General features: G+C 42.9%; 1 protein-coding gene across 1 annotated transcript in view; it reads left to right on the top strand.

Annotated features, from left to right (window-relative positions):
• Nucleotides 1–26,786, top strand: part of INPP5A (inositol polyphosphate-5-phosphatase A) — a gene marked incomplete at its 5' end in the record, with an annotated part of 219,221 nt that overhangs the window by 138,016 nt on the left and 54,419 nt on the right. The window contains one exon of the mRNA XM_080621714.1: nt 9,294–9,378. Coding sequence (XP_080477840.1) covers nt 9,294–9,378 — 85 coding nt within the window. The remainder of the gene's footprint in view (nt 1–9,293; nt 9,379–26,786) is intronic.

Here is a 26,786-nt window from a genome sequence, read left to right as displayed (position 1 = left end):
CTAAATCACTTGTTGCCTGCTTGATTTCTCTCTGAAAGCAGCTTTATAGGAGAATGGGCAGACTGCCTCACGTTCTCATTGAGTTACATTTCTCCTTTTACTGTAATTTGTTCCTCAGAGAGTCTGGAGCTAGATAAAGAGCAGTCATTAGTGCCTAGCTAAAGGTGACACTCACATGAGCATTCATTGTGGTTTGTGTCTTTTGAAATGTTCTCTTGTATGGCCGTATCATCTTCCAAGATAGCTGTGATTCAATTAAGAAGAATCTATATGGGCTGTTGATCCAATTCTTATTCATTTGCAGAGAAATGAAAATAAATTGCTATTGTGATTTTATTTACAATGCTTGCTGTATGATGATGCTATGAGCTGATAGTTATAAAATGGAGAAATGGCTGAAAGCTCCATTCTGCTTCATTTGAGCTTATGGGGCAGTATGTGAATAACCATATTCCAGCATTTGCAGCCCCATAGGAAGGTAGGAGGTTGTTGTCTCTGGGTCATGGATTCATGTCCTGGAAAGATACATATTCTCCTCAGCAGGTAAATAACCAGATGCAAGTTGCAGCATTTTAGCCTCTTGTCCACCTGTCCAAGTGCTGAGGTAGTTGTAGATGGACTTGGCAGATGTTCTTCATGGTCTGACCAGTAAATAGCTGTAACTGCCTCGCCTTCTATGAAAGCTGCTTTCTTGTTCCATTGATGTAAGATTGAAGATGCAGCTCAGCTGATTCAGTTCTTGCGCATGTATCTCTATATCCAGCAGAATTGTCTTTATTCAAACCTAAAGTTGACATCTCTCACTTTTTAACTGCTGTGCTCTGTTGAAAGAGAGGGGTTTCGCTTCTCTTTAGCACTTCAGATATTTCTCCTGTGTCACCCCTTTTTGTTTCCTCTCTCAGCTCAGTAGTTCACTGCAGTTCACTTTTCAAAGGGATAAATGCTTAAGATAAGGAAGGCCAGGTTGGACGGGGCTTGGAGCAACCTGCTCTAGTGGAAGGTGTCCCTGCCCATGTCAGGCTTGGAACTGGATGAGCTTTAAGGTTCCTTCCAACCTAAACCAGTCTGTGATCCTCTATGGTTCTAACAATTAAGTATGTGAGATTTGTTGCTAGCTTTTCTCAATGTCAGGTGGTTTTTAATCCTTTGAGTGAAGCCTTTCTGTGTTCCCAGGAGGCTGTGTTACCCCTTTCTCAAAGTGGTTGCAGTGCTATCTGCACTTCTAGTGCACTTAGTGCACTTTTTTAGTGCTATCTGCTAAGTGAACTCAGGAGTTCTGTTTTCCTCCTCACATCCAAGTCCTGCAGAACAGTAAGCAAGAATTGCAACGTCTTGGTCTTCATGTGAGTTAACGTACAGCAGTTACCTGCTGCCTGCTTGTGACCAAGTGTTACCAACACTGAGGATTTCCAGAAGTTATGTGGAAGGATTTTAATCTTCCATCATAAAGGAAGACTGAAAAAGACGTGCAATTTCTCTGGTTTCTTTTTGTTGTTTTCTCTTGCATCAGATGAAGAGCAAGAAAATGTCCCTCTAACACACCACCAGTGCCATAGCATTGTGTTCTCCTGTAGCAAACTTGACAAGGACTTACATCATTATACATGGCTGCTATTTCATTAGGCGAATGTCAGTGTCAGGTAAGATCATGGGTTTGTCAATATAATGAAAATACCAGTCAAGTGAGGAAAAAGTCACAATTTTCCAGCTCTAAAAATTGATTTTTATTGCTTTTCTTGTAATCCTTTCTTTGGATTAAGTATTTATTATTGATGTGGTCTTTCTTTTAATCTTAATAGCTGCTGACATTGTAATTAATTAAAAAATACAACATTTTTTGCGCAAATGGCACTATATTGAAATTAAAAGTGAACATCACATATTAGTTAAACAGCCCTGGCAAATGTCTTGAGTGCTAAGATGATTGCCTAAGCTTCTTGACAATTCCCTTCATCTTGCTGTATCCTGCGTGACCTTTTGAGATGTTTTGGTGTTATTAATAGGTTTTAGCTATTATATCAGAAAGAACAGGGCACAAAAATATGATAAACTTTATCTTTTTAATGGCAGCACTACAACACCTTGGGCATGCCAATGAAGGCACTTATGTCATGGCTTTTGAGGCATACTTCGACGGTCACCAGATAACTCCCATTCAGAGCTAATGGGGATTTTTCTGGATTTTGTCTCTAAACGGTGGGAGCTGAGCACTGACTGTGCTGCAAAGGGATGGCAGGGCTCTGTCTCAAAAATTTCTCTAAATACTCTGCTGGAGGTGGATTCCCTGCGGGACCAGTTCTTGAGGTGCAGGTTGCAAGCTGATCTCTGTGACTAAAGCCTATCAAGGAAAAGCCACAAGGATAGGAATAGCAGAAATGTGAAAGGCCACACATCAATCCTGTGTTCTGTATAAGCCAAAACCTAACATTTGCTTTCTATTGATCATAGAATCCCAGCCTGGTTTGGGTTGGAAGGGACCTCAAAGCTCATCCAGCTCCACTACACCTTCCACTAGAGCAGCTTGCTCCAAGCCCCTGTGTCCAACCTGGCCTTGAACACTGCCAGGGATGGGGCAGCCACAGCTTCTCTGGGCACCCTGTGCCAGCGCCTCAGCACCCTCACAGGGAAGAGCTTCTGCCTGAGAGCTCATCTCAGTCTCCCCTCTGGCAGGTTCAAGCCATTCCCCTTGTCCTGTCCCTACAGGCCCTTGTCCAAAGCCCCTCTCCAGGTTTCCTGCAGCCCCTTTAGGCACTGGAGCTGCTCTAAGGTCTCCCCTTAAGGAGCCTTCTCTTCTCCAGGCTGACCCAGCCCAGCTCTCTCAGCCTGGCTCCAGGGCAGAGCTGCTCCAGCCCTCTCAGCATCTCCAGGGCCTCCTCTGGACTCGCTCCAGCAGGTCGTAGAGCTGATCTTCAGGTCCTCATTATGGCTGTGGCAGAAGACAGGTTTCACTGTCACTGTTCCTTGGCTTTCCACCAGAAATCACTGCAGGAGTTGCTGCTGCCTCTGGAGTTAGAGATAAAGAAAGTGTGTTTAACCTCCTTACCCACAGGTCACCTGCTACCTCCACACTTGCTCTCGGCTCCCACTGACAGAATGGTCAAGTCACTTTCTGCCATGGCACCAGTAGCCTCATGGTGACACTCCCAGTGCTGCATGGTGACTCTGCCAGGCCCAGGCTCCTGCGCCACATGCAGCAAGGTGCCAGTGGCTGGCTCGGCCTTGGTGGTCCCTGAGCACCTCAGCATCAGCTGGCATGTGAAAAGGTTTGACCATCCCGGGCAGAGACAGGGGCAGCGTGGCCTTTACTGGATTGAGATCAAACCAGAACCTGTTGCAGTCAGCAACAAGCCAGGTTAGCGGTTTAACCTGGGAGGGGATTCCACACCGAGACCGAGCTGCCTCTCCTCAGCATAGTTAGTTGTGATTTTTATACTCACTTAGAAAAGAGCATTTTATATAGGCAGTAGTTCATTGTAAGAGCAGCTTTTGTACCCCTAATGCTTCTGCCTGGGTTGTATGTGAAAATAAAGGGATGGTGGAAAGGGAATACCTTGCCCCGAAAGTTTTGTGAGAAATAGGGAAGTGCTCATGTTAGCTAGTATCCAGCTTAAACACATTCAGTTATTACAAAAATTTGCTCACTGAATACAATATGGCCTGACCTCTGGATTGTTTCTTCCCAAGCAACGTGACAGCGTCCCTCCTTCCGCTGCACTCAGCCCACCGCGCTGAGCTGCGGGGCTGCCTTTGGTTTTGTTATGTTATTGTTGTGCTTAAAAAAAAAATAACAAAAACCCCCCTCGAGCCCCTCTTTTCAGCGGTGTCAAGTGAGGATGAATTGGCCGGGGAGGCATGTTTATAGACTGTGTGAAGAACTTTGTCTTTGTGTGGGAATGCTGGTGACACTGGTATGGCTTGCCTGAATGAACTGCGATGACGCGGGTAATAAGGTGTCCTGCTGAGCGCTGCAGCAGCCTTTCTCAGACCTCCCACTTAATGCCATTCAGCTCCAGCTCAGTGTAGCTAATTTTTCCCATTCCCTCAATTCTTTAGGCCTCCTTACAAACAGAAAAGTCAACTTTCACACCGCGGAGAAGATAAGTGCTTTAGGAAATAATCGTGTAAACAGAATGTTACCTTCTGACCTGATGCTGATACCTTGGTCTGGGACAAAACCCAGCTGGCTATTGCATTAGACATGGCTATTAAAGGAATAATGCTGCTGATCCTCCTTACAAAGTGCCCTGAGAAATGGTTTAGCCAAATCACAGTGCCTCTTGTCACACTGAATCATGTTCAGCTGCTCTCCACCATGACCAAATTGCTGATATTTAGCAGCTTCCTTGTCATCTCCTTTCTTGCACCAGTATGGAGGGGGTAAGTATGAAAGCAGGGGAAAGTCAGTCATGTGTCTCATTGCCCTGTTGTTTCCTGGCTGAATTTCAGTGCTTTGAAACATATATACAGTACACCATATAGCTTTTGTAAAAGAGGGTGCATTTCATAAAGTAACTTCAATTGTAAGTACTATAATGAGCGTTTTAAATTACAAAAGGATTTCAGTGATTCCAATAACATGGAATTGTTCGTTTTAAGATTGCGCTAAGCAATTCCTGTTGGTGTTCTCTGCAGAGGCTAAAATTAATAATAACTAGACCCCGATTTCCAGTAGTATCAAGGAGAAGAGGAACCTCTGCCTCTTGTTTTATGTAGTCTTGGGCAGAATATGGCATCCAGATCCAAATGGCTTTGAAAAAACTTACCCTTCACAGCAGGTTTAGCTGACACTGCCATCCCGACTGGGAGGTCTGTCTTTCTGTCAAAACATGTGACATATCCTGGGCTCCAAGACCAAACCTGAGCATTTGATTGTCCTGTGGTGTGCGTTTGACTTCTCTCGAGGTTGCCTTTTGTGCAGGTTGGCCCTTGCTCCAAGCTGAGAATTCTTCACTGTGGCCAGCCAGGCTAGCTTAAGGTATAGCACTTCAGTGCCATGGCTCAGGGGGGATTCAGAGGCTCCTTGGAATTCTCCTGGTGCCCCCAGGATTACAGACAGATTTTGTGACAGGTCTTTGGGAAAATGCTTTAGGATTGCCATGCTGAACTGCTGGGATGGGTGGAGGTTGCTCTGCTGGAATTCTCACCGGTACAGCACCCTCAGTGCAGACAGAGCAACTTTTATCTGGGTTTGCAAAGCAGTGGCTGATGTGCACTATGAGTCACCTGCAGTTATTAGACCAAAATAAGAACTAAACATACTTATTTTGCAGCAAAGAAATTGCTGTAATTTAACATTAATTTGCACCCTTACCAGTGAAGTTTACTCCTTAAAAAAATACATGAACCATGGATCTGACTCTTCAAAACATTTCAGCATGTCATCAACTTTAACTGTAAACCTTACTTGAAAGTTACTACTGCTGGAGAGTTTCCTTCTTTCACTGCCCTGTCATGTCTATACAGCTATTTCTAGCTATTCCATTTCCAGAACTGTGTGGGGTCTGCCTCTGCTTGTTTTCAAGTTCTGTTGTATTTTGAGAAAAGAATAACCCAACCTTTTCTGAAGTCTTTCAGTGTAGAGCCAACAGTTAAAGATGTAGAATTAGTTTGAAACTGTCAAAATAACAAAGGTAATGTTCTCCAAGTATGAAGAGTCTGATACTATTGTCAAGGATGCCTTATGCAATTAAAAGCTCTGTGTTTGGAGAACTAGAAGAAGAGAAATCATCTATAGCATTTATATTTGTGGGCTTTAAAGTTTAACAAGGTCACCAACAAAGCCAGTCTAAGTGTGCTTTTTTCCCAGTGGTCCTTATTTGCCATAATGAACTTGTTACTTTGATTTCCAAAATGCGCAGAAGTAAGAGATACTTCTTTGGTATGTTCTAAGTGCAAATAAACTCTTTACGCATAAGCGATGCTTTCTGGAGCAAGAACAAAGGATCAGAAGAGTGAAGGTGTTCTTCCAGCGTTTTCCAAGGGAAACTTCTTTTTCTGGGAAGGAAAGGCTGTTGTCTGTTTGAAAAGTTTTTTGGTTTATTTGCATTGCATTGTATCCATCCTGCTTGCCTGTCACCTCTTGATGGCCCTGCAGAGCTCACAACAAGGCGCACTAGTCATGGCACTGTTGATCTCTTGTTTGCTCTGGCATATGGGGTTGTGGAAGTGTTTTGTAGCATCTCCACAGTCATGAAACTTTTGTCCAAGTCACTTTTTTGTCGCAAGCCATTTAGAAAAGTTGTAGAGGAAAGAGCAGAGCCTACAGTTGTGCTGGAGTTCTTCAGGGTCATCTGGTAGTCAGCAAGTGCAGGGGAAAGGAAATGGCACTGTGTTCTGCCACTAAAACTGTGAGATTAATGCTGGTGACATAGGTGGCTGCTTGCTTTCTGTGTGATTCAGATTTATCAGTCCATTGACTGATTCATGGCAACATTTTTTAAAGGCTTATTTGATTCATGGTTAGAGGAAGGGTATTGTTATAGAAACAAATAGCAAAGTAGGGCAACACAGAGTTTGGAGCCTTCCTAGGTGATTTGCAAGCACTCGTGGGACGAAATTGTCTTCCACTTTCTTATGTACTTGCATTGTGATGAACTGAATGTGTTTGTGACTTAGAAGGTGGAGGCTAAGAGAATGAAAGGAACACTTGGGTTTAGCTCTTGCTCCTGTCCCAGCACCCTCACTGCATGTGCCAGTCCTGATGGAGCTCTGCAGGGCTCGGTTCCAGCGCCGAGTGTTTTCTCACATTTTCCTTGGGCAGGAAATATTGCTGTACTCTTCTGTATTGCCGTCTCCTGTGCTGACTTGGGGTCTGTTTTTAAAAGCACAATCAATAAGATTGGTTCTTGTGCCATTGATTCAGTGCAGTTGTAGGCACCGGTAAGTGTTTCAGAACAGAGCTATCAGAGCACCACTGCTGAAATAATTCTAAGGTTTGGGAACTCTTGAACTAATGGTAAGTTCCAATGGAAAGGACAGTGTGTTGCATACATGTATTGAGTCATTTAACACATATTTTATTATTAGGTATCCCAGATAATTTAATAAGTATGTAATTTGTGCATTCCTGCTGTACCATTGATAATTTCACCATACACCTGAACTTCAGCACCCATGAAAAGGAGATAGTCAGAAGCCACTTAAAGCATCTTTCTTGAGAAGCAAAGTTTGGACTGTTGTACTTCAGTCTGTCATGAGACACTCTTCCTAAAATGTCCAACATGACAAACTACAAGGAGAGCAGCTGGTTAAAATTATCAGTTTGAAAGCTGGAATTGATCTGTACGCAAATCACGTTTAAATGGGGTAATGTGCAAGACTAGGAAATGACTGACTTTTAATGAATTGATCAGCAGCAGACTAATGAGCTGGTTGGATCATCAGTTAGGAGACATTTTACCTGGCTATTTTTGGAATAGTCTGTTTATTTGGAAAATCCATCTTTGCATAATACAATCACAGGCATCATTCTCATAATACCAATTTGTTTTAAGAGGCCTTCTCTAGACCTTGATGTCATTCCTGCAATATCTGTCATTTCTTTGTCAGCAGTAAATGGCAATGAGCAAAGCCAGAAGTAAGAAATGAATGAGGAAAGTTGGCAAAACAAAATCGTTTTTTTCTTATGTGGAAGTTGCATCTCAGATTTTGCAATGATAGTGTTAGCAAATTGTGGTAATGTAAATGGTTTAACTTTTAAGTTCTCATTTTCCTTTAAAGTGCCATGAGAGCACTAATCAAACTAATGTTATGTACAGGTTGTTCTCAGGGCTTGCTGGGAGCTGACATTAGGCAGTATTTATTAACAGTACCTGCAATAATTTGTTAACTGAATGGAGGATTTGGAGATCTTCACACCAGCAAAGGATAAGTCTTTGCGGATATACTGCTTCAGATGATCACTGCCTTAGGTCCACTTAATTTTTTGATAGAGTAATATTCCAAAGCAATTGATGACTGTTGACTAAGAATGGGAGAGTATTTTAGAGAGGAGCAGCAGTATTTCACTGTTAAGTCCAATGTTGTATCTTTCTTTACAGCTTGGAAAAGTCTAAATGGATGTAATGTGTTAAAACTTTTGAAGCCATTTGCCTCCTTGCTGGGCAGTGTTGTGCCAGAAACCTCCTTATTGTGTGTGACTTTACAATCTTTCACCTATCTATACAGGTCCCTGCCTCTGGGTCTGCTGGGGTTCCTTATGTCATAACGCTTCCATATTTATGTACTCCAGAATGTACACAGTGCATTTGTTCCTTATTTCTTCTGTATCGTACACCTAGTGTACATTGCAGTTTTCTGTGTGTTTTGTCTGTGTATATTCTCTGTAGCTGTCCCATTTCAGGTCTTTCATACGTTCCTCAGCTACTGGTAAGAAATGAATGCTGTTGATTGCTATTGTGAAATTAAGTGTGAATCAGTGGATTTCCAAAAGCCAGGATCCCTGGAAGTGTATAAAATTGCACATGGTTAGGAGTACCAGACAATTGTTGATAATCATAGATAAGTACTAATACAATAGCAATTGTTAATTGTTATTATTGAACTGTTAATACCAGATTTGCAAGATGAACAGTAACGTCTTAGCTCCCTGTTTGATACTGAGCAAAGGCTTGAGGAAAAAAGCCAATCTTCACATCTGGAAAGATCACCTTTTAGGTGTAGCTACAGTCCCAGTAGGATCTGCTTAGAACAAAAAGGAGAACTGTCAGAGAACTGCAACTGAGCCAGGGAAAACCTCATAGACAAGCCTCCACCAGCTATGACCATTGATGTACAGCCCCAACATGTCACTTGTCATGCAGTCCTTAGAGTACTAGCAAACGCTGGTAAACATTATGATCACAGTCTCACTGTTAAGTAAACTCAAACATGGACGTACTCTGAACTCACCACTACTTGGGGGTTTCTAATTCTTAGCTGCACAGCCTAAAGACACATAACTTAAACTTCCAAAGGTGTGGAGTACCTCTGTGATGCCCTCAAGATCTCTGTGATGCCCAAGTGCTGCTTCTGCATCATTTGTACTAACTGCTGCAAAGTTGGTTTCCTCCACATTGCTCTTTCAGCCAGATGGGAAATGAAATGCCTTATTTTACTGGGGTTTCAGATAGAATTGCCTAAGCAAAGAGAATCAGCCCAGAAACACAGTTAGTGTATTGTTCCAGTATAAACAGGTAGGTTTGATCTTCCCAGTAATTATTTCTGACCTGTGCTTAGAGATAACACGTGTGTCTGTGTGCACCCTCACATCCATGTGCGGCTGAATGACACAATTGTTTTGGGTTTTTTTCCAGAATTATAGATCAGCGGTTTGAGAAAGTTTCGTATTTTGTCTTCGGAGATTTCAACTTCAGACTGGACGCCAAAGCAGTGGTAGAGGTAGGACTTTCCTAATGCTTCTCCTGTGGGCTCTACCAGCTTTTACTTATCAAGTATTTTTTTTCCTGTGGAAAAGCGACTTAACAGATTGATCTTAATATTGACATTAGACTTGGCTAAGAATACCTTTAACAGGAACATGTGACAGGTAACTAAGGATCTCAGTTGGGAACCTGCTGGAGCAGTTAAGGAATCACAGCTGGCATGCTGCATTCCTTCTTGGTGGGTGTGTGTGTCATGGTTTAACCAGGCCGAAAGTCCTGGCCGACTTTCCCAGCCCAAAAGTCAAAACCACAGCACTGCACCAGTTACTAAGAAGGAGAAAAACTGACTGCTGCTGCTGAACCCAGGACAGTATGTAAAGGGAATTTCGGCGGTAAGTACAGAGTCCATGTCACCTGTACATGGTCCTGTGTGTGGAAAAGAGACCATGTGGGGACCATCTAAGGTGAGACCTGGAGGTTTCACAGTGCATGGAGGAGCCTCTTCCTTCAGAGACATTCAGATCTCGTGTTTGAAATCTCTTTGGGCTCGAGCACAGGGGACCACATTTCTGTTGTACGTTTGTGACTTCTGGCTTATGTTTGTAGCTCACAGTGAATGTCACAGCCCTTTGCTGCCAGCAGAGTAAGTGCTGGTTTATATTTCTACTCTGTAGGGGGAAAAAGAGAGACATTTCCTAACTGCCTGTGATAGAACTCCACACTCTAAAAATACCAGCAGACATTTGTGCAAACCTTTGTGACAGTAGCATTTGATGTGGAAGGGTGACTGGAAGATTTGTATGAAGCCAGAAAGAATGAAGTAAACCTTCTTTATCATGGGTTGAGATTACCTTGACTGTACTGCTGAGGCTTAGCCCCAGGTAGCACGGGGTCAGAAATTATGTCCAGTTTGAAAACAAATTTAATCTCATGGTTTTCCCACTTAAATTCTAGAGATACTGTAATGTCTTTTTGGTGTCCTTGAAGGTAGGCATGTATCTTCTGAACCAAAGCTTTTACTTTGTAAATCAAGCAGTGGGAAGTAGGTGCTCTGGTGTGGAAGGCGCTGTGGTGCAGTTCTTCCTTACAAGGCAACTAGTCCTGCTGAACAACAGGAGTTTGACATTACAGCACTGCCTCTGCAGCTAATAACTTCCTTCTTGGAATCCTTTATACCACGTAGTAATTTAACCAACAAACTTAAGGCATAATTGAAATGAAATCCAAGTCACTGATTCTGAGTATGCAGCTTCATCTTGCATGTGTTAAGGACAAAATCCTGCTCTGCTGCACTGTGGTTGCCAGTGTTATCAGCAGTGTTTATAGGTTGTTCTTGAAATACTATGCCTGTTTGGTTTTTATTCACCAGTGGTGCAATAGTATTACTGAGAAGGCTCCTGTCTAAGCACACCTCTCTCAGCCATGCTGCAGCAGAGTTATCTCCTGCACCCCGTACTGGTGAAGGGTGCTGTAAGTTTCTTTTAACTTACCAACTGTCTCGCAGGCTGCAGGGCTGTATGCAGAGGATGCTTTATTGCCAGCAGATTCAGATTCCTACATTTGTATCTCTGAGTTTCAGAGTGATCCACTTCTAACAAAATAGTATCACTATTGTGCTGCACAGAGTGAGCTGCACAACAGGTAGTAAGAGTTCAAGTGACTCTTAGTCCTGACATGGCACTTTTTGCCTGTGAATGCTTTACCAATGTCAGTTAATGTTGTGTTGAGCATGCGAGCAGTAATTTGAAGATGAATCAGATTCATTTACCCATTCTTCCTAAATCCTATGCATGCATGTGTGAGTGTAAAAAGCATTGGGATAATACATCTTTCCTATTTTGAAAAGCAACAGGAAAGCAGGAAAGATGTTCCTGTTCGTTAACCAGAACTGTACCCGGCTACTTTGCGACATTAATTAAACATAATTAAAGTTGATCTTGAAACTTCCACTTGTAATTTACATGGTTAAAGTCATACTGAGTTTTTTTTGTAGTCTTCTGTGCTTGGTAGTTTATAAACTGGTATGTGAGAAGATCCAAGAGATGTAAGAAATGGTTGTCTCATGCAGCGTACTACACAGAAGCAATGGTGCAGGCAGTGTTTCTTTGACAGCATCTTAACAATGGAACAGTCGTGCATGATTCCATAGTAAGGGTGTAGCACTGTTTTCACAATGAAGTCTGGTCTTCTAGGAGACAGATCCTTTTCTAAAGTGTCATTTGGAAGGACAGTTACAGGCCACCTCTAGTGGGAATTATTGTGGATAGGACCTAATGGTTTGATGGTATGTAATATGTGTGAGATCCAATCCCAGATCACTTTACAAACTGATTTAAAAATAGTGCTTCTCAGCTGTGCTGTTTTTCCAAAGCTGGCAGAGGGCTATTCAGCAGTGCAGTTAACACTACAAATTTTAAGGGTTAATCCATTGACCTGTCATCTTTTTATATATTACTGAATTTATTTCTGCTTTTCTTGCTGACCTTTGAATTCCCTCTTGAGACTGCAATGTGCTGAATGCTTGGATACTAAGATGTTACCAGCAATACCTGTGTTGTGGAAATGTAGACTGTGCTTATACCAAACACAGAGAATAAAGTCTATTTCTAAAGGATTACTCAATTAAGCCATTGAAAGGGAGAATCTGAGAGCTGTTTCAAGTGTGGAGTCCGCACACTGAAGTGCAATGTGCTAAATCAGATGCCAAAAATGTTGTGCTTATAAATTGAGAATTAATAGACAATAAATCATTAAAATATAACTTATTAAACATTATATGTGAACCTTAATCTAAAGGCATATTGATTTCCTTGCTAGGAAAATCTGCTTTACTGTTGTTGGAGAATCCGGGGGGGATCAATAAAACAGGTAGAGGCTTCAGGCCATGTGTGCATTAACAAGGGCATTGTCCAGGGGATAAACTGGCAAGAAAGAAATAGGACGTCTGTAGCATAACAAGCATAGCAAATACAGTTGGCTTATAGTAGATCTGAATTATAGTTTGAGCATAATTTTTAGCTCAACATGATGATATTCAGAGAAATACCTTCAGCTCATCCACTGAAAGCATTTTAAAGCTGTCCTTAGCCTGCCAAGGGCCAGTGATAGGGTTCTGTTTCAGTCCTGGGCCCATGCGTGACAGCACAAGGGACAGGGAGCACAAGAGGAGCTGGAACAACCAGTCTGGTTACTCCATGCCTTGGCATATGCCACACATTGAGGCGTCAGGGGCTCTGCCAGGTCTCAGCCAGTGGCGCCTGTTGTGGCTTAGGCTGAAAGATCTTGTGTGATACCTGATCCTCCTTGTCCCTGGGGCAGGCTAAAGGCCCCAGCCACTGAAAATAACTGTATGGAAATGAAGTGCTGGTGAGTGTTAATTATAAAGGTTCAGCATTGCTGTAGTAATAATCACCAGGGCCTGATCCTGACACATGCTCCTGAGTCTGTGTAGCTGAGCTGCGAGGTCAGCCCCTCTCCCTAAGGGAGATAAATGCCACTACTTGGTTACTGTAAAACACCCAGAAAATTGAATCATGGGCTGTCAGACTGGTCTGTGTTGGAAGGGACCTTAAAGCTCACCCAGTTCCAACCCCTGCCATGGGCAGGGACACCTTCCACTAGAGCAGCTTGCTTCAAGCCTTGCCCAGCCTGGCCTTGAGTTTTCTGCTGGCAGCCTTGCTCTTGGAAGGCATCACCTTTTCAGAGGTTCATTGTGGACCCGTTCAGGCCAGCAAATTACTGACCCTTCTGCACTCCTGCTTGTGGTACTGCCATTGCGGTTATTCATTGCTGAATATCCTCAGTTCAGCGTCCTTCATGTAGAAGCGTATCCAAAACCAAGCTTTGTAAGTGGGAAATGTATTTAGTAAGGCAGTATAAGAGATTTACATTTCCCCAAGTCTTGATCATTTTAAGGTATGCTCTAAGACCCTACTTTCTTTCTCTGATGGTCAGATAGGTTCAGTTAATCCTCCAGCTGCAAAGTTGGATGAGTATTTTGTGCTGTTTCAATTCAAAGATTTGCCTACTGAATGTCTTTCAAATGCTAGCCGTTTGGGGTGATACAACATTCTAATGATTTGCCCACTGCTGCCAGGTATCTTCCAGCACATCTATTCCCAGCATGTTCTGGAAGTGTTGACAACATATGCAAAATTACTGTAAACATCTACATTAGTTTGACTCTGTATTGTAGTGTGCATTAGCTTCTCTGCAATGACTCTAATACAGGTATTGTCACAGCGTTTTACAGAAGCAGGAGTTTCTGATGTTTCTGTGTGTATGAGGCGGTTCTCCTACAATTTTCCCAGAAGTTCTGCTCTCCTTGTGCTGTAAAGACAGTTCATGTGGGTCACTGGAGTCTTTGCAGTTATCTGGAATATGTTGCAAATTCCTAGTAGTGTGTGTGACAAAGGTAGATTTCCTGTTTCTGGAAAATTATCTTCTCAAAGTGAAGTGAAAGGAGATTTGATGAGGTGATTTGAAGGAGAGCTGCGGCAGCACTGAGGTGTGCTGCAGGCTGAATAGTCCAGGAATTGAAAAATTGCCATGAGTTATTTGGTTCTCCAGAAAAGGCAGGAGGGTAAATGCCTGCAGGTTCTGAAATGAAACAAGACTAGTTGGCTGTCGACCTAATAAAACTAGGATACTAAAATCTCTGAAGCACATTCAGGGGAAGAAGGGAACTGAAGTTTGTGGAGGGATAAATGAAGGGTTTATTACAAAGCCCTGAGGAGGACAAGTTCTTTTTGTTTGGGATGAGAAGTGAAAGGATTGAAGCTATTGCAAGTGAATGCATGGAAGAAGTAAGTCAATTCTCTTCTGTCAGTCCCTGAGAACAGCAGCTTGATACCTGCTGTGGCTGCTGTTGACCACACAAGCTTCATGCTGTGATAGGTCCAAGGCCATTCTCATCTCCACTTTTACCATCATATATATTTGGGTTTTTTACATTGAAACATCTTATTTGCATCTGGTGTTTTCTGTAAACTCTACAAGCACTTACCAGTGTAAATGTGGCAGCATAAATCTCGCCTTGCTTCCTCCTTCACGTGGATCTATGGAAGTGCAAGTGGGAGGGTCGTGACCCCTGTCAGTAAATTTGCAGGGCTGCTTACGCACTGGTGTCCCGCGCGGGCTGTCATTTGGTGTCTTTAGCATGCAGAGGTGCCCTTTCCCCTCCGTTTGTTAGAGCAGATGTTGAAAAAAGAGCGTTTCCAGTCTCATCCGTTTGCCCAAGCGCTGTGCTGGAACTCGGAGGCTGATGCTGTGCCTCAGTGGGGAGCTGCCTTCTCTTACCATTCCTATGCACCAGCCCTGTGCATCACAGCTTTGGCTGTGTCGTTCGTAGAACTATTTCCCCTTCTGTTCCTTCTACCTCAGTGAGCCAGTTTACCAGTCTTGCTCTATTTAAATCACCATTCAAGTATTAGGTGGGCCTAAAGCCAGGAAGAGTATTTTTGCTGTCAGCTGGCCACAGTAACAGTCTATATTAATCTTTGAGGACTAGTATATTTCCATAATTTAAAAGAAATCAGTTATCCACTAAAACTCTTACCTGTAAATATTATTTATCCCTTTTAGGAAAGTACAGTCAGGCTTAATAAACTGGGCTTATTTTAACTGGTTTGGAATAAAAACCTGTGTCTGTCTGATACTGTTGATTCCAGTCTCTTAAAGTTCTTTGTACTTCCAAGAAGAGAAGAAGGATAATTGTGTGCACCTCGGTTCCGAGAGTTGCAGCTCAGGAATATAAAGTTCAGTATGCAAACCAGAGGTCTTCAGGAGAAGGTCATATTAATCACAAAATCCATTTGCTCAAGGTAAACCATAAGCTTCACTTGTATCCAGAAAAAGTTTTTCCTCACTAAAGGTCACCCTGTTAGGGTTGACATTAACCTACTAAGCTGCAGAGGGATAAATTGAAGATTTATCGAGGTTGCAATAGAAATGCTGTTACAGGTTTCCAGTCATTTTAGCCTATGAAAAACCTTCAAGCTCTAGCTGCAGAATATGAAGCAAAATCGTCATCCTAAAGCTAGGAATTCATTCTTGACTGCTCCCCTGCCTGCTCAGTGGGTTACATTCAAGCAAGGTATTTCCTTTCTAGACCTCTGCCAAGCAGCTGTTTGATAAGCCATAACTGGAATTGCTGATTAAATGTTTTTTAAAAGGTAATAACTACTCATGAAGAGGTTGCATAGGTAGCTACATCATTCACTTGCATTGTGCCTCCCTGCCACCTCTGACCATTTGACTGTATATTACCTAGTGAAAGAGGAACTTTATTCTAACATGACTTGTTAGCTCCTGCCGTATTGATGCTACAGTGAATCACATCATTTTCATTTGATCGTACAGTCTTGGCACAATATGGTCTTCATTTTGAAAAGACAGTGGTGGCATCCTATCTTTTTATCAAGTGGGCTTCTGCCAGCAAAAGATGAAGGAGCATTCCCTGTTAGTGCTGTGATGTCTTCATCTACAAAACGGGGCCTCCTCCTGGGAGACATCTCGCTGTCTCTTGAACAAACATCCTTTGTTCAGAAAGCAAAAAAGCTGATGATCAGCTTTTCTTTCTAAGGATTTGATTTAGATCTTACCCAAATGTGAGGAAATATAAGTTGAGCATGTTTCATTACAGAGTCCTGTGTTTCCTGCAGTAACCGGGATCTTTGCAAACTCCAGACAGCAAACGACCCGTCTGTGATTGTCATCAAAACGATGAACAACTCCTTAGGCAATTAGCTTTGATTTGGAAACCTGATTCGCAGTGAGGTGGTCGGGCTGTGGGTGGACATGGAGAGGTGATTCCCTTCTCATCTTCATAGGTGTGCTTCCCTCAAGAAAAGTGGGTTATCTGGCAGGATGAGGCTCTTGCTGTCTTCTTGCAGTATTGGTATCAACACTAACCATCTTGCCATCTTGTTATCTATTACTTGCAGAAGATGGTTTGAATACATCAGAAGTGCATGGCAGAATTGCATATTGCTTTTTTAAAACTTCTGACTTTCTTTACTTTTGACAAGCAAGCATTCAGGAGAAATCAGTAATGTTTAACTGTATTAAATATTAATTTAATTAAATACTAACATAGCATTAAAAAGTAAGTGTATATAATCATGGGCATATGCAATTCTGCCTCCCTAACCAAAACCAAACCATACATTGTTCTTTTTTCTAGGCAGTGATGTGCAGATGTCTGTACATACACATTTAAGATCTGAGCCGTGGGGTAAGCTCTTGTGGGTTCTGCCGAGTTCCTCAGCGCAGAAGTGAACCCTCTGCTCTGTGACAGGATAACACGGTGTCCTGGGTTCAGCAGCAGCAGTCATTTTTTCTCCTTCTTAGTAGCTGGTGCAGCGCTGTGGTTTTGACTTTCGGCCTGGGAACAGTGCTGATAAAACCGATGTTTTCAGTTGCTGGTCAGAATGTTTACTCTGACCAAGGACTTTGTGAGTCTCATGCTGTGCCAGGGAGGAGGGGAAGCCGGGAGGAAGCAGAAACAGGACACCTGACCCAAACTAGCCAAAGAGGTATTCCATACCACAGCATGTCATGCCCGGGATGTAAATGAGGGTTACCCGGAAGGACTGGTTCACTGCTGGGTGGGGGCAAGTTATCAGTCGGCGGGTGGTGAGATGTTGTATTCTCTTCCCTTGTTATTTCATTTATCATTATTATCATTGGTGGTAGCAGCAGTGGTTTGTGTTATACCTTAGTTACTAAACTGTTCTTATCTCAACCCGTGGGAGTTACATTCTTTTCGATTCTCCTTCCCATCCCTTCAGGAGTAGGGAGGAGGGAAAGAAGGGGGAGAGTGAGACAGAGACTGCATGGCTGACTTGACGACAGGGTTTAAACCATGACACACGGCAGCTGAAGCACTGAAGTATTTTTAAATCATGTTCTGTATCTTTGGAAGGTTGTTCTGTTTAACACAGTTAAAGAGCACTTGGTCATCCTCAGACAGCTCTTAAGACCCTGTAGCTTTTAGAGCTGGACAAAGGAGGAGGCACAGGTTTGCAAGTGCTGCAAGCAGACCCCTTCTTACAAAAGCAGCAGATTCATTAAAGCTTGACTAAATGGTGACTGAACCAAGGCTATCGAAACCTCATTCTGTCCTGTTAAATCTTTAAGTAGTCAGGAAGGAAAGCTGGTAACATAGTGCTGCAAATCATGCAAAAGAGCCCTTTTTTTACACATATGAAGGGAATTGTTCTTTCTTTCTTGTGTTCTTCAGTTAATGTGTTCTTTTGCTCTGTAGTGACAGCTGGTTTAAAAGTGTAATAGGGTTCCCTGCTTCCTTCAGTAAAGTGGTAGTAAGCCAACCTTATAGAAGAAAAATGGCATTGCTTTATTTCTGAAATAAACCTGCATATCATGAAATGAATTATTTTAATAGCTTACAAGCTTCAGCTCATGTGTTCATTCCAGTTAGAAATGTGTGTAATATCCTCATTGGTTTTATCTTTTCAAATAGCTCATTGTAAATAGCTTTGTCTTGCAAAGGTTTTAACTTTCTTTACAAGCTAAAATGGTTCTAGGAAATGTTGGAAACAAAATCTGCGTGAAATGAAAATGTAACAGAGATTTATTAAATGAAAATGCATACAACTTCAGCTCCAATAAGGACAGTCTTATTAATGAATGTAAATTGCAGCAACACCTCTGAGGCACCTGCTAAACGTTCATTATAAATTACTCTCATAGACATTGTGATGAGTTTCATATTGTAGCCAGACTTATAAAAGCATGCAGATTGCTTCCCCAAGGGACTGGATATTTACTTAACAGTGTGGTTAATTGCAATTATTTATTTTCCAGTGATTACAAATGGCTTCTGCATTAAAGATATATGTGGCTATTAGGAATTATTCAATTACCTCTCTTTTTCTCAGTAGTCTAAGTCAAACCTAAGCTCGGATTCCCAGAGGAAGGCAGTAGCGTATTAACTCCGTATGTTCCTTACTTTCTGCTGGGGCCAGGTCTCTAGTCCTAAGTGCTGTCGGCAGAGCTGGCTTGAGAAACACTCATTACCCAGCCCTGCAGCTGATTTTTTGACATCTCAGGCCTGTACTGACGCTGCTGCCACGCTTATTGGCAAGATTCATAGGAGATTAATTAAATCCATCTTCAAAACAACGAGGGGCAATGAGCCATATCCTCGTTGCAATAGTAAATTAAATGATGGAATTGTTTCTACTTCCATCACAGATAAGGGGAGAGATGAGTGAATGGATTGTTCTCTGGCTGCCTCCTCTGGGGCCTGGGAGGGTCTAGCAGCATGTGGTCATAAACCTGCTTTTCAGCTGTGGCTCCGGACAAGATGACAGTGTTATCAGCAGGCGGAGGTCCCGCAGGCGTCTCCGTCTGAGAGATGACACTGTTTAAAAACTGAGAGGAACTCGCTCCATCCGCGGCAGGGCTCCGCAGCTCCTCCTATTTCAGATGCAAATGAATACAAACACGGTTACAGAGCAGAACAGAAACGATGATGCGTTGATCAACCTTGGCACCGCTTGGGTAGTAATTAAAATGTACACAAATCAAATACAATTATGTGTCACTTTCTAATAGTGCCGAGCGTCATTAAACTAGTTAATAACGGGGTGTGTGGGCTTGGCTCTTGCGCTGTGAGCGTTCCGAGCGCATGCCCGATGCCTTGGTGGCCGCGCTGGCAGCTGGGGGGCCGGGCTGGCACCGACTGCCGCGGGTGACGCGGTACCAGCGGCGCCCGTCTCGGCAGCGCGGGATGTGCCGCACACCGGCCACCCGTCACCGGGCACGGGCAGCACCGGGCACCAGCCCCGTTTCCACGCGGGGATACCTGGCGGCCCGGCCTCCGGGCCGGGAAGGGGAGAAGGAAGCTCCTGGAGGGCGTGCGTCTTGCTTCAAGGGCTCGCAGACCCCTGCTAGCACAAGGAGCAGTGCTCCTGACAAAGCAGCCAACATGGTCTGGAGGCAGACCTTGCAGTGTTCCTCAGGCTGGCTGGTTCAGGGGCTGAGACTTCGTTTCCATGCACATAGAAAAATCGTCTTGAGAATGGCTCAGTTAATACTGATGCCAGATACCCACTGCAGGTATCCACTGCAGCCTTCCCAGGATAACAGTGCTAATAGGACTGCAGGTTAATTTCTGCTTGACGATGTACCCATTAAGAACCAGATCTTGAGATTTGTTTACCAGACCTTTGACAGTGTCCAGGGTCTTTATACCTGTGACATGTGGAGCATTTGAATGGGAATTCAGGCAGCACTTCACTGCATGCTGGTCTCTGAGGATGAGTTAAATCAAGGGTTAAATCAGGGTAAGAGGGCTCATGGTATTGCAGGAATGGTAGCTAGAAAAAGAAACATAAAACAAGTAATTCGTAGTATCCTGACTTGAAAATTATTTTTATGAAAGCAGGTGTAGTTTGAATAGTTCAATGCAGTGCAGTAATGCATAGTGAAAGTCTGTAATAGTTAACTGAACTGTCTGTAAAATGTAACTAACGGAAGCCTAGAAGGAGTCTTTTCAAAAAAACCACCATGTAGTATAAGATGGTATTTTGTTTGCTTATCAAAAAATTGAGAAGAGTTTGGTATCCATCTGACAATGAAGGAACAGGATCCTGTCTGCCCCCGTACCATACACAGGAGTTCCTGTTGCAGTGGCAAGTTTTATTCTTGACCTGGAGTCAGAAACACAGCAAGAGCTGCCAAGCTGAATACACAGTATCTCTGGGTATGAGTGCAGCTGAATTAAAGCATTTTTTTAAATGGTTAACAGATTTTTATCTGAAAACAGTAATTCTCAAGGGTGAGAGAAGAGGAACTAAGGAACCACGATCTGTGTTTCGTGAAGCAAGAAAAACCTTATTCTTACTTAGTTTTGGGCACACATCTAGTGTTGGTGGAAGAAAAACCCTATAATTGCTATGAAGTTTACACTGGCACCTCCTTACCACTGACTGGTGGTAAATGGAGCAGTACTTACAGAGAATGGACAGATTGCAGTGCCTCAAGTAGACAAAGTTTATTTGTGGTAGGCCTTTAATGAGAGTAAGGCAGCAAACACCTTTGTGTAGACACTAGTGTGGCATTTGATGGTGTGGCACATAAATCAGATCCTGGTCGTTGCGGCCGCATTATCTGAGCTGTTGTTGTGTTGAGAGTCTTCAGATTCATATGGCTTGGGGGTTGGTGCACAAATGGTACAAGAGCCTCTCTGAGGTAGACTCACACAGCGGTAGTGGAGAACTTCTAGCAGATCTGTGTTGGATGCAGATCTCTACCGTATTCTGTCACTTTGTGCATTACTAAAGGAAATACTGATTTTCCGATCCACATGGTGTATCCACAAATGAACCTTTATTGGTACTGATAATTCAGACAGCAACTTTACCTTTCTCAGAATAGAATTTGCCATCATGTATAATTTTTCCCGATTCCAATTTGAGATGAGAATTTGACATTTCAAAGCAAAATATGCAGAATGACAACCCAGGAATCTGAAATCAGCTGTAATTGTTGCTGTCGTTTTTAAGTTGCTGCTTCTCAGAAAGAAAATTACTAAGAGCTTCCTGGCCAGTTGTCACAAGTGCAGGTGCTTTCAATTGAGACCTCTAAAGGTTTTCTTTTTCTCCCGTGGGTGAATCAGAAATGGAAAACAGGGGCTAGCACTTTGACACCCCACTCTAACGGGGTGTTTTGAGGTCACGTACATGCGGTCCAGCAGCCCATGAAGCAGTCACACCCCACACTCCTTTCAGGCATACTCGTTCTGATCCTTATGGATAATTTTAACCTGCTGAGGTACTTTGCAACCAGGGATTTTCTTAGATGGAGGGTAGGATTTAGGAATTCATCTGAAGTGAGTTATATCATAGTGAGTTACATCATAGTTACCACAATATGCTCCCAGTTGGTGCAGCCAGATGACAAGCTGTGAAAGCGAGGAGGGAAAAACACTTTCGGAAATGCTGGCCAGACCTGACATGGGGAATAATTGACAGCCGGATTGGTGGAGGATTAGAGAGGTGTGGGCTTGTGAACTGATTGAAGCTTAGATTCACGGTCAGGTTCAGGGCATAGTTTTGGTAGTCGTGAGGGTTTTATTGGAAGATGGAATGAATGGTAGGAGTTTGGGTTGGATGGTTAATGGATAGTCGTGATGTTAGCTGATGAAGAATCAGCTATGAAGAATCAGGGTTTGGGTTGAGTTGTGGTGTCTCACTGAGGAGGAGAGGGTGGTGTTCTCTCTCTAGCTTAAAAGACTGGTGCTGATACATAGCTCGTGGTGGAGGACTGAGGCTCCAGGGCCTAATGTTTATAATGCTCCTGTACCTCATGTGTGGTGTGATGGGCTGGCCCCTTCTGTGGTGTGGGCAGTGACTGCAACAGCCCTGGAAAGCAGTTGTCGGAAGACAGAGGAGCTGAGGCTTTCTCCTCAGGGTTAGGTCTGCTTTCAGTCTGCTCAGGCATGTGTGTCACATGAAGAAGATGGACTGTCACAGGAGCTGCAGCACTCAGCCATTGTGCAGTCCCAGCAAATAGCCACCGCACCTGTGCAACAAGGGGCACATTCAGATCTGGGGAGCACAGCAGGGGTTTTGCCTGTGAGTCCCACTGAAAGATGGGTTTGAAGGAGGGAACCCTCACCTGTCTGTACCTGCTTCGTAAACCTACCCCATGTCATCTTGTCACTAGATCCAGGTAACCAGTGCATAGTAAACTGCGTTACTTTAAGCTTCATGTCTCTGAGACGTAGGGGAAGAGAGGGTTAATGTTATTTTAAAAGTCCCCCTTACCCAAAGGCCATTTGTTTCAGCTCTCTGCTGAAAGGGTACAGGAGATGATGTGGTGATGTTGGAACCATTCTCCTGCCTCTCGCTAATCCTGTGTAAGGACTGAGGGAGCACTGGGAGCGCATCTTGTGCATGCTGTGTGTTTGAAATGACGTCACCTTTGTCCTGTACTGCGTAAAACATCTCTCAAGTCTACAGTCTGACCATGGAGATCAAGTTAGTTTCTTCTTATACAAAGCCCAAAAGGCTTTCTTAGTGAAGAGCAGGAAGGGGGCAGGATGCAAGTCCTTGGCAGTGACTGATACCTTGTCTCCAGTGAAAATGCTAGCATCCAATATCTATGTTCTTTAAAATCTAATCCTGAATTTTTGCATTATTGCTTCCACAAGAGCTCTGTTAGGATGCTATTTACAGCTATTACAAGCTTTCAGGAGGCTCAGTAATACGTAATAATGTAATCGGTAAAGCCATTAAAGGGTTAAAATTAATTTTATGAAAAGAGATTATAGGATCTTTATCACATGTTGTTTATCTGATCAACAGTTAACAATTTAAGACAGTATTATTCTAGTAAAAAGAAGATTTGTTTTAGATACTGACATAAACATCCCCTCATAATAGTGGCTTTTCATTTACTGCATTGCAATGTACCATAAGCTTAAAGTCACAACAGCTCCTTTGTGTGTCTCAATAATGCTTGTCCAGAGTGATGTCAGTCAATTTTAGACCTATACAGTCTGATGTTATTCTCAGCAATCACAGAATAGATTTATATTTTTTTCCTTTAATAAGGCTATGCCAATAAAATCCTTGAAAATTCTCATGTTCCTTTTTGGTGCCTTCCCCTGGAAGACCAAGGTGTGCTACCCACGTGGACATTTCTGCAAAAGCTTTAGGATCTTTCATGTGGCTTCTACTGGCTTTTGTTGCTCCCTCGTGTTATTTTTTATGTACCATTGGGTAGTTAGAGGACCACTTCCTGTGGTGACTTTCCAAACACTTCTGTAATGTGCTGTTTCAGGGGGATAAGTAACCACTAATGGTTAAATAGCATTTTGTAGTAGAGGTTGAAAACCTCTATATACCTAGAAACGTATGTGAAAACCTCTCTCTATATAAAACCTTGTATACATGAAGTGGCATCCTGGTGGGAATAAATTCTGAGTTCAGCCTCCACTGTGGCACTCCAGGGTCCCGGAGGTAGTCCCATACAGAAAATATATGAAGGGTCAGGCCTTTTGTGCTCCTTGGGAACTATTCCTTCAACGTGGAAAAAAAGGTCTGTAGAGTGCTCCAGGGTTCATTCAAGATGCACATGGATTACAGCACCATTGCTGCTCATTACATTAAGCAAGCTTTTTGTGTGGCACTCAGAACACCTTGCCTCCATAGAGACAATAAAAAAATGCAAAGTCTTTATGGAATCACTTTGTGTTTCTGTATTGCTATTTCTAGATTACTTTTATCCATACAGTTCTAATGCTTCCCTGAAAATAATGTAATTCTTTATGTGCTTTCACCTGAACCTGATGTAACTGCCATACCATCATTAAGCTTGAGGAAGCACAGACTTAACCTGGATAGAGTTGGACTTCCATATGGATCCTATATTTCCCTGTCATTTGGGGGTTTTTTGAGTCCCAGAGTCCCTGCAGCACAGCCCCTCAGCTCACCTTGGAGAACAGCTTCAGACTGCGCGTGCCACTGCTTGCTTTCTCTGCCCTTCACTGTGAACCGTCGAAGGACCACAGGAGGTGGCACTGTGTAACCCAGTCACTGGCAGCACTGGAGGAAAGTCAAGTATGTGCTGAATGCTTGAGTGACAACAGCTGAACTCAAGCACACCAAAGGTCCAGAGTATACAAGAGATTTAAATTAGAAATTGCCAAAGTGGGATGAAAATTTGTTTTCCTTCTGTCCACCGGGTATTTTACATTCTATAAAATGAATCCTAGATGATAATTGCCAGTCTGGTGGCTTGTATTGATTTAATTCCATAAGCAGCTTCACCTCCACCTTTTGCATGCACTTGGCTTAAAATATATGCATTATGAAGACAGTGATTCGAAGTCTTTAGGAAATCAATATCAAGACAGGATTCTGTTCTTCGAATATTGACAGCAGAATAACGCTAAGAAACAATGACAATAAAAGCAGGGATAGACAAAATTAAGGCTGTGGCTGTATTGTAGTTAAGCTCCACAGAAGTCTCAAGCAGTTGCCAAGTACTGCATATTGTATGTGGTTTAGCAAATAGCTTGCACCGACACCTTGCTGTCAGAATTTCTGGTTGAAAACCTGTGCCATTGAAAGGAAAGGCAATTTTTGCCAATGGTTTCTCTGCAGTTGGCTGTTTCACTTGAGGTTTTGCCAATAATTGGCACAGGGGTTTTTCAGCCATGAGTGTGCCCTGGGAAGATACAGACAGTGTATGTGGGCTGTTACCATTAACAGTGCTCCTGCCTTCAATAATTTCCCTAGAACTAAACAAAGCTGACATCGCAGTCTGTAATGTTACAGTATTTAAGCAGAGCAGCTCTGTGTGCTGATTTATTGTGGTTTTGTAATGGTAATTTTAAAATTCTTTCATACTGGCAGCTGAATTTCCTGCATATTTAGTGTAGTTCCAAGAATTTGAAGGGTGTCTTTTATGCAGTAAAACATGTTCCAGTTAGTGCAAATCATACTGGCTACTTAGTTGCTGCAGACCTGAAATCAAAATGTTACAGATAGTTCAGTGCTGCAGCATGCAAGCAACACTGTGTTACTGACATTCATTCAGAAAAATTATTTATAAATGCCATTCAAAATGCTGATCTGTTTGGACTTTCCCACTCTGAAATATCTGAAGGTGGTCCAGAAGTCCAGGTAATGCTTAGTGAGTGTCCAATGCATAGAAGGAGGATTTCTTTTCAGTAGGTGTGGAAGGCCCATCAAGTAAAACTCAAGTGTTACCTACTGATAAACGTCACTGAATAAACCAGCACGATTTGTTTTGCGTTTCTGCCTTTGCTTTTTGCAGGTTTGACAAGTGTGAATTTCACAAGGACGTGGGCATTGCAGGTGGAACGTTTGTAGCTCTGTTAGTAGAAGATTCAGAGTTAGTGTTTTCCTTGAGTGGACTGGCAAGCTTCTTACCTTGCCCTATGTCTGTATGAATCCAGTGCTCAGTGTGTGCTGACGTGAGGCTGCCACCGGCTAGGGCAGAGAGATGCCTGGGCGAGTTGTGGACATTCTACAGCACAGGGCAGCTTTGGTCAGTAGGGTGCTGGGTTCCTCCTGGATCATCACTCCTGCAGTTTTGTTGTTCCTTCATTATTCTGTGATTTCCTTCTCTTGCCTCTAGTCAGGAGTGTCATTTGCTGTGTTCATTACTTCTAGGCATTTAGAGCAGGATCAATATTTTACTGTATCTGACCAGGTTCCATTTAGAAAGTAGGACAAAAAAATTATATCTTCTATTTCATCTGCTTAATAAAACTGAAAATGCTGCTTCAGAAATTGCAGAGATCTTCTACATGTATTGCTGCTTTACATGCAGAGACAGAAAATGCTCATCACAGGAAGATTATGAAGCCTGCAGTAGTGTGTTAGTAACTGAGGAGTTCAGCTGGTAGAAGTGGCCAATTTTAATTGTCCATCTGTAGCCAACAGTCTTTAATTTTCATTTAGAACAAATTGGGACATTGCAGAATCCTAGAAGAGGGATAAATTTGTGCCTGTAGTTAAGCGGGAGGAAAGGAAGGAAGCACTGGGCAAGGTTCTCACTAGCTGAAAGCTCAGTAGCTTGACACTCATTTCAGGCAAACTAATGGAAAAGTTGTTAGTGGGGGAAAAATGGCAGATATAATGCAGTCACAAAGTATGCTTGAATGAGGCAGTTTGTCATGAGATTAACAACCTGGATGAAAATGGTGATCAAGTGATTGCATGGCAGAACAGATCCATTGGAAGGTACTGTTGTATCGCTGTGTTCGGTTGTGCTTGCATGTGCAGAGCACTGAGGAGTTTGTAGCAGGCAGAGCAGCAGGAGACGTTGAAGGCAACAGCTCAACCTTAGCTCCCATGGCAGTGCCATGACACATGCCGTTAGTGCATCTTTGGGTCCATTTTACACGTGGCTGCAGAGCTGGGATACTAACATCCATCAAACACCTTCATGTGCTGAAAAAGCATTTATTTGGCATGAGAGGAGAGTAAGGCACTCTGCCTTTTTCCCAAGACCCTAGGCCAGGTCTGGATGCCAGAGGAATTCCTTTCACAGGTATCAGATTTGCAGAACTTGGCTTCTTAGACCTCCATTAAATTGAACTTCATCAGCCCTGGCTGGTAGTTCCAAGCAGGTTTCCCAGGTGTTTGCAGTTGGAAGGCTGCAGTCTCCATGTTCTGCCATGTTTGCAGCAATGTTCCCCTTTGTTTCATGTCTGAGTGATATCTAGAAACTACCAATAGACAATTTCAAATGAAAAATCATGCCTGAGAAATTAACCACAGGAGTGATTCATATGAGGTCCTGCTCTTGGAGTGACTGCCAGAGGAACTGGTGGATATCCTGTGTCTTATCAAGAGCTAATGTCTTTCTGAGGATTTGTTTAGTGAAAGGTGCCATGTGCTTCAGTTGAGGAGGAAATTG

This window comes from Psittacula echo (assembly GCF_963264785.1).
Source record: "Psittacula echo genome assembly, chromosome: 6".
Classification (NCBI taxonomy): domain Eukaryota; kingdom Metazoa; phylum Chordata; class Aves; order Psittaciformes; family Psittacidae; genus Psittacula; species Psittacula echo.
Note: the sequence above shows the minus strand (reverse complement) of the source record. Positions and strands in the feature narration are given on the sequence as shown.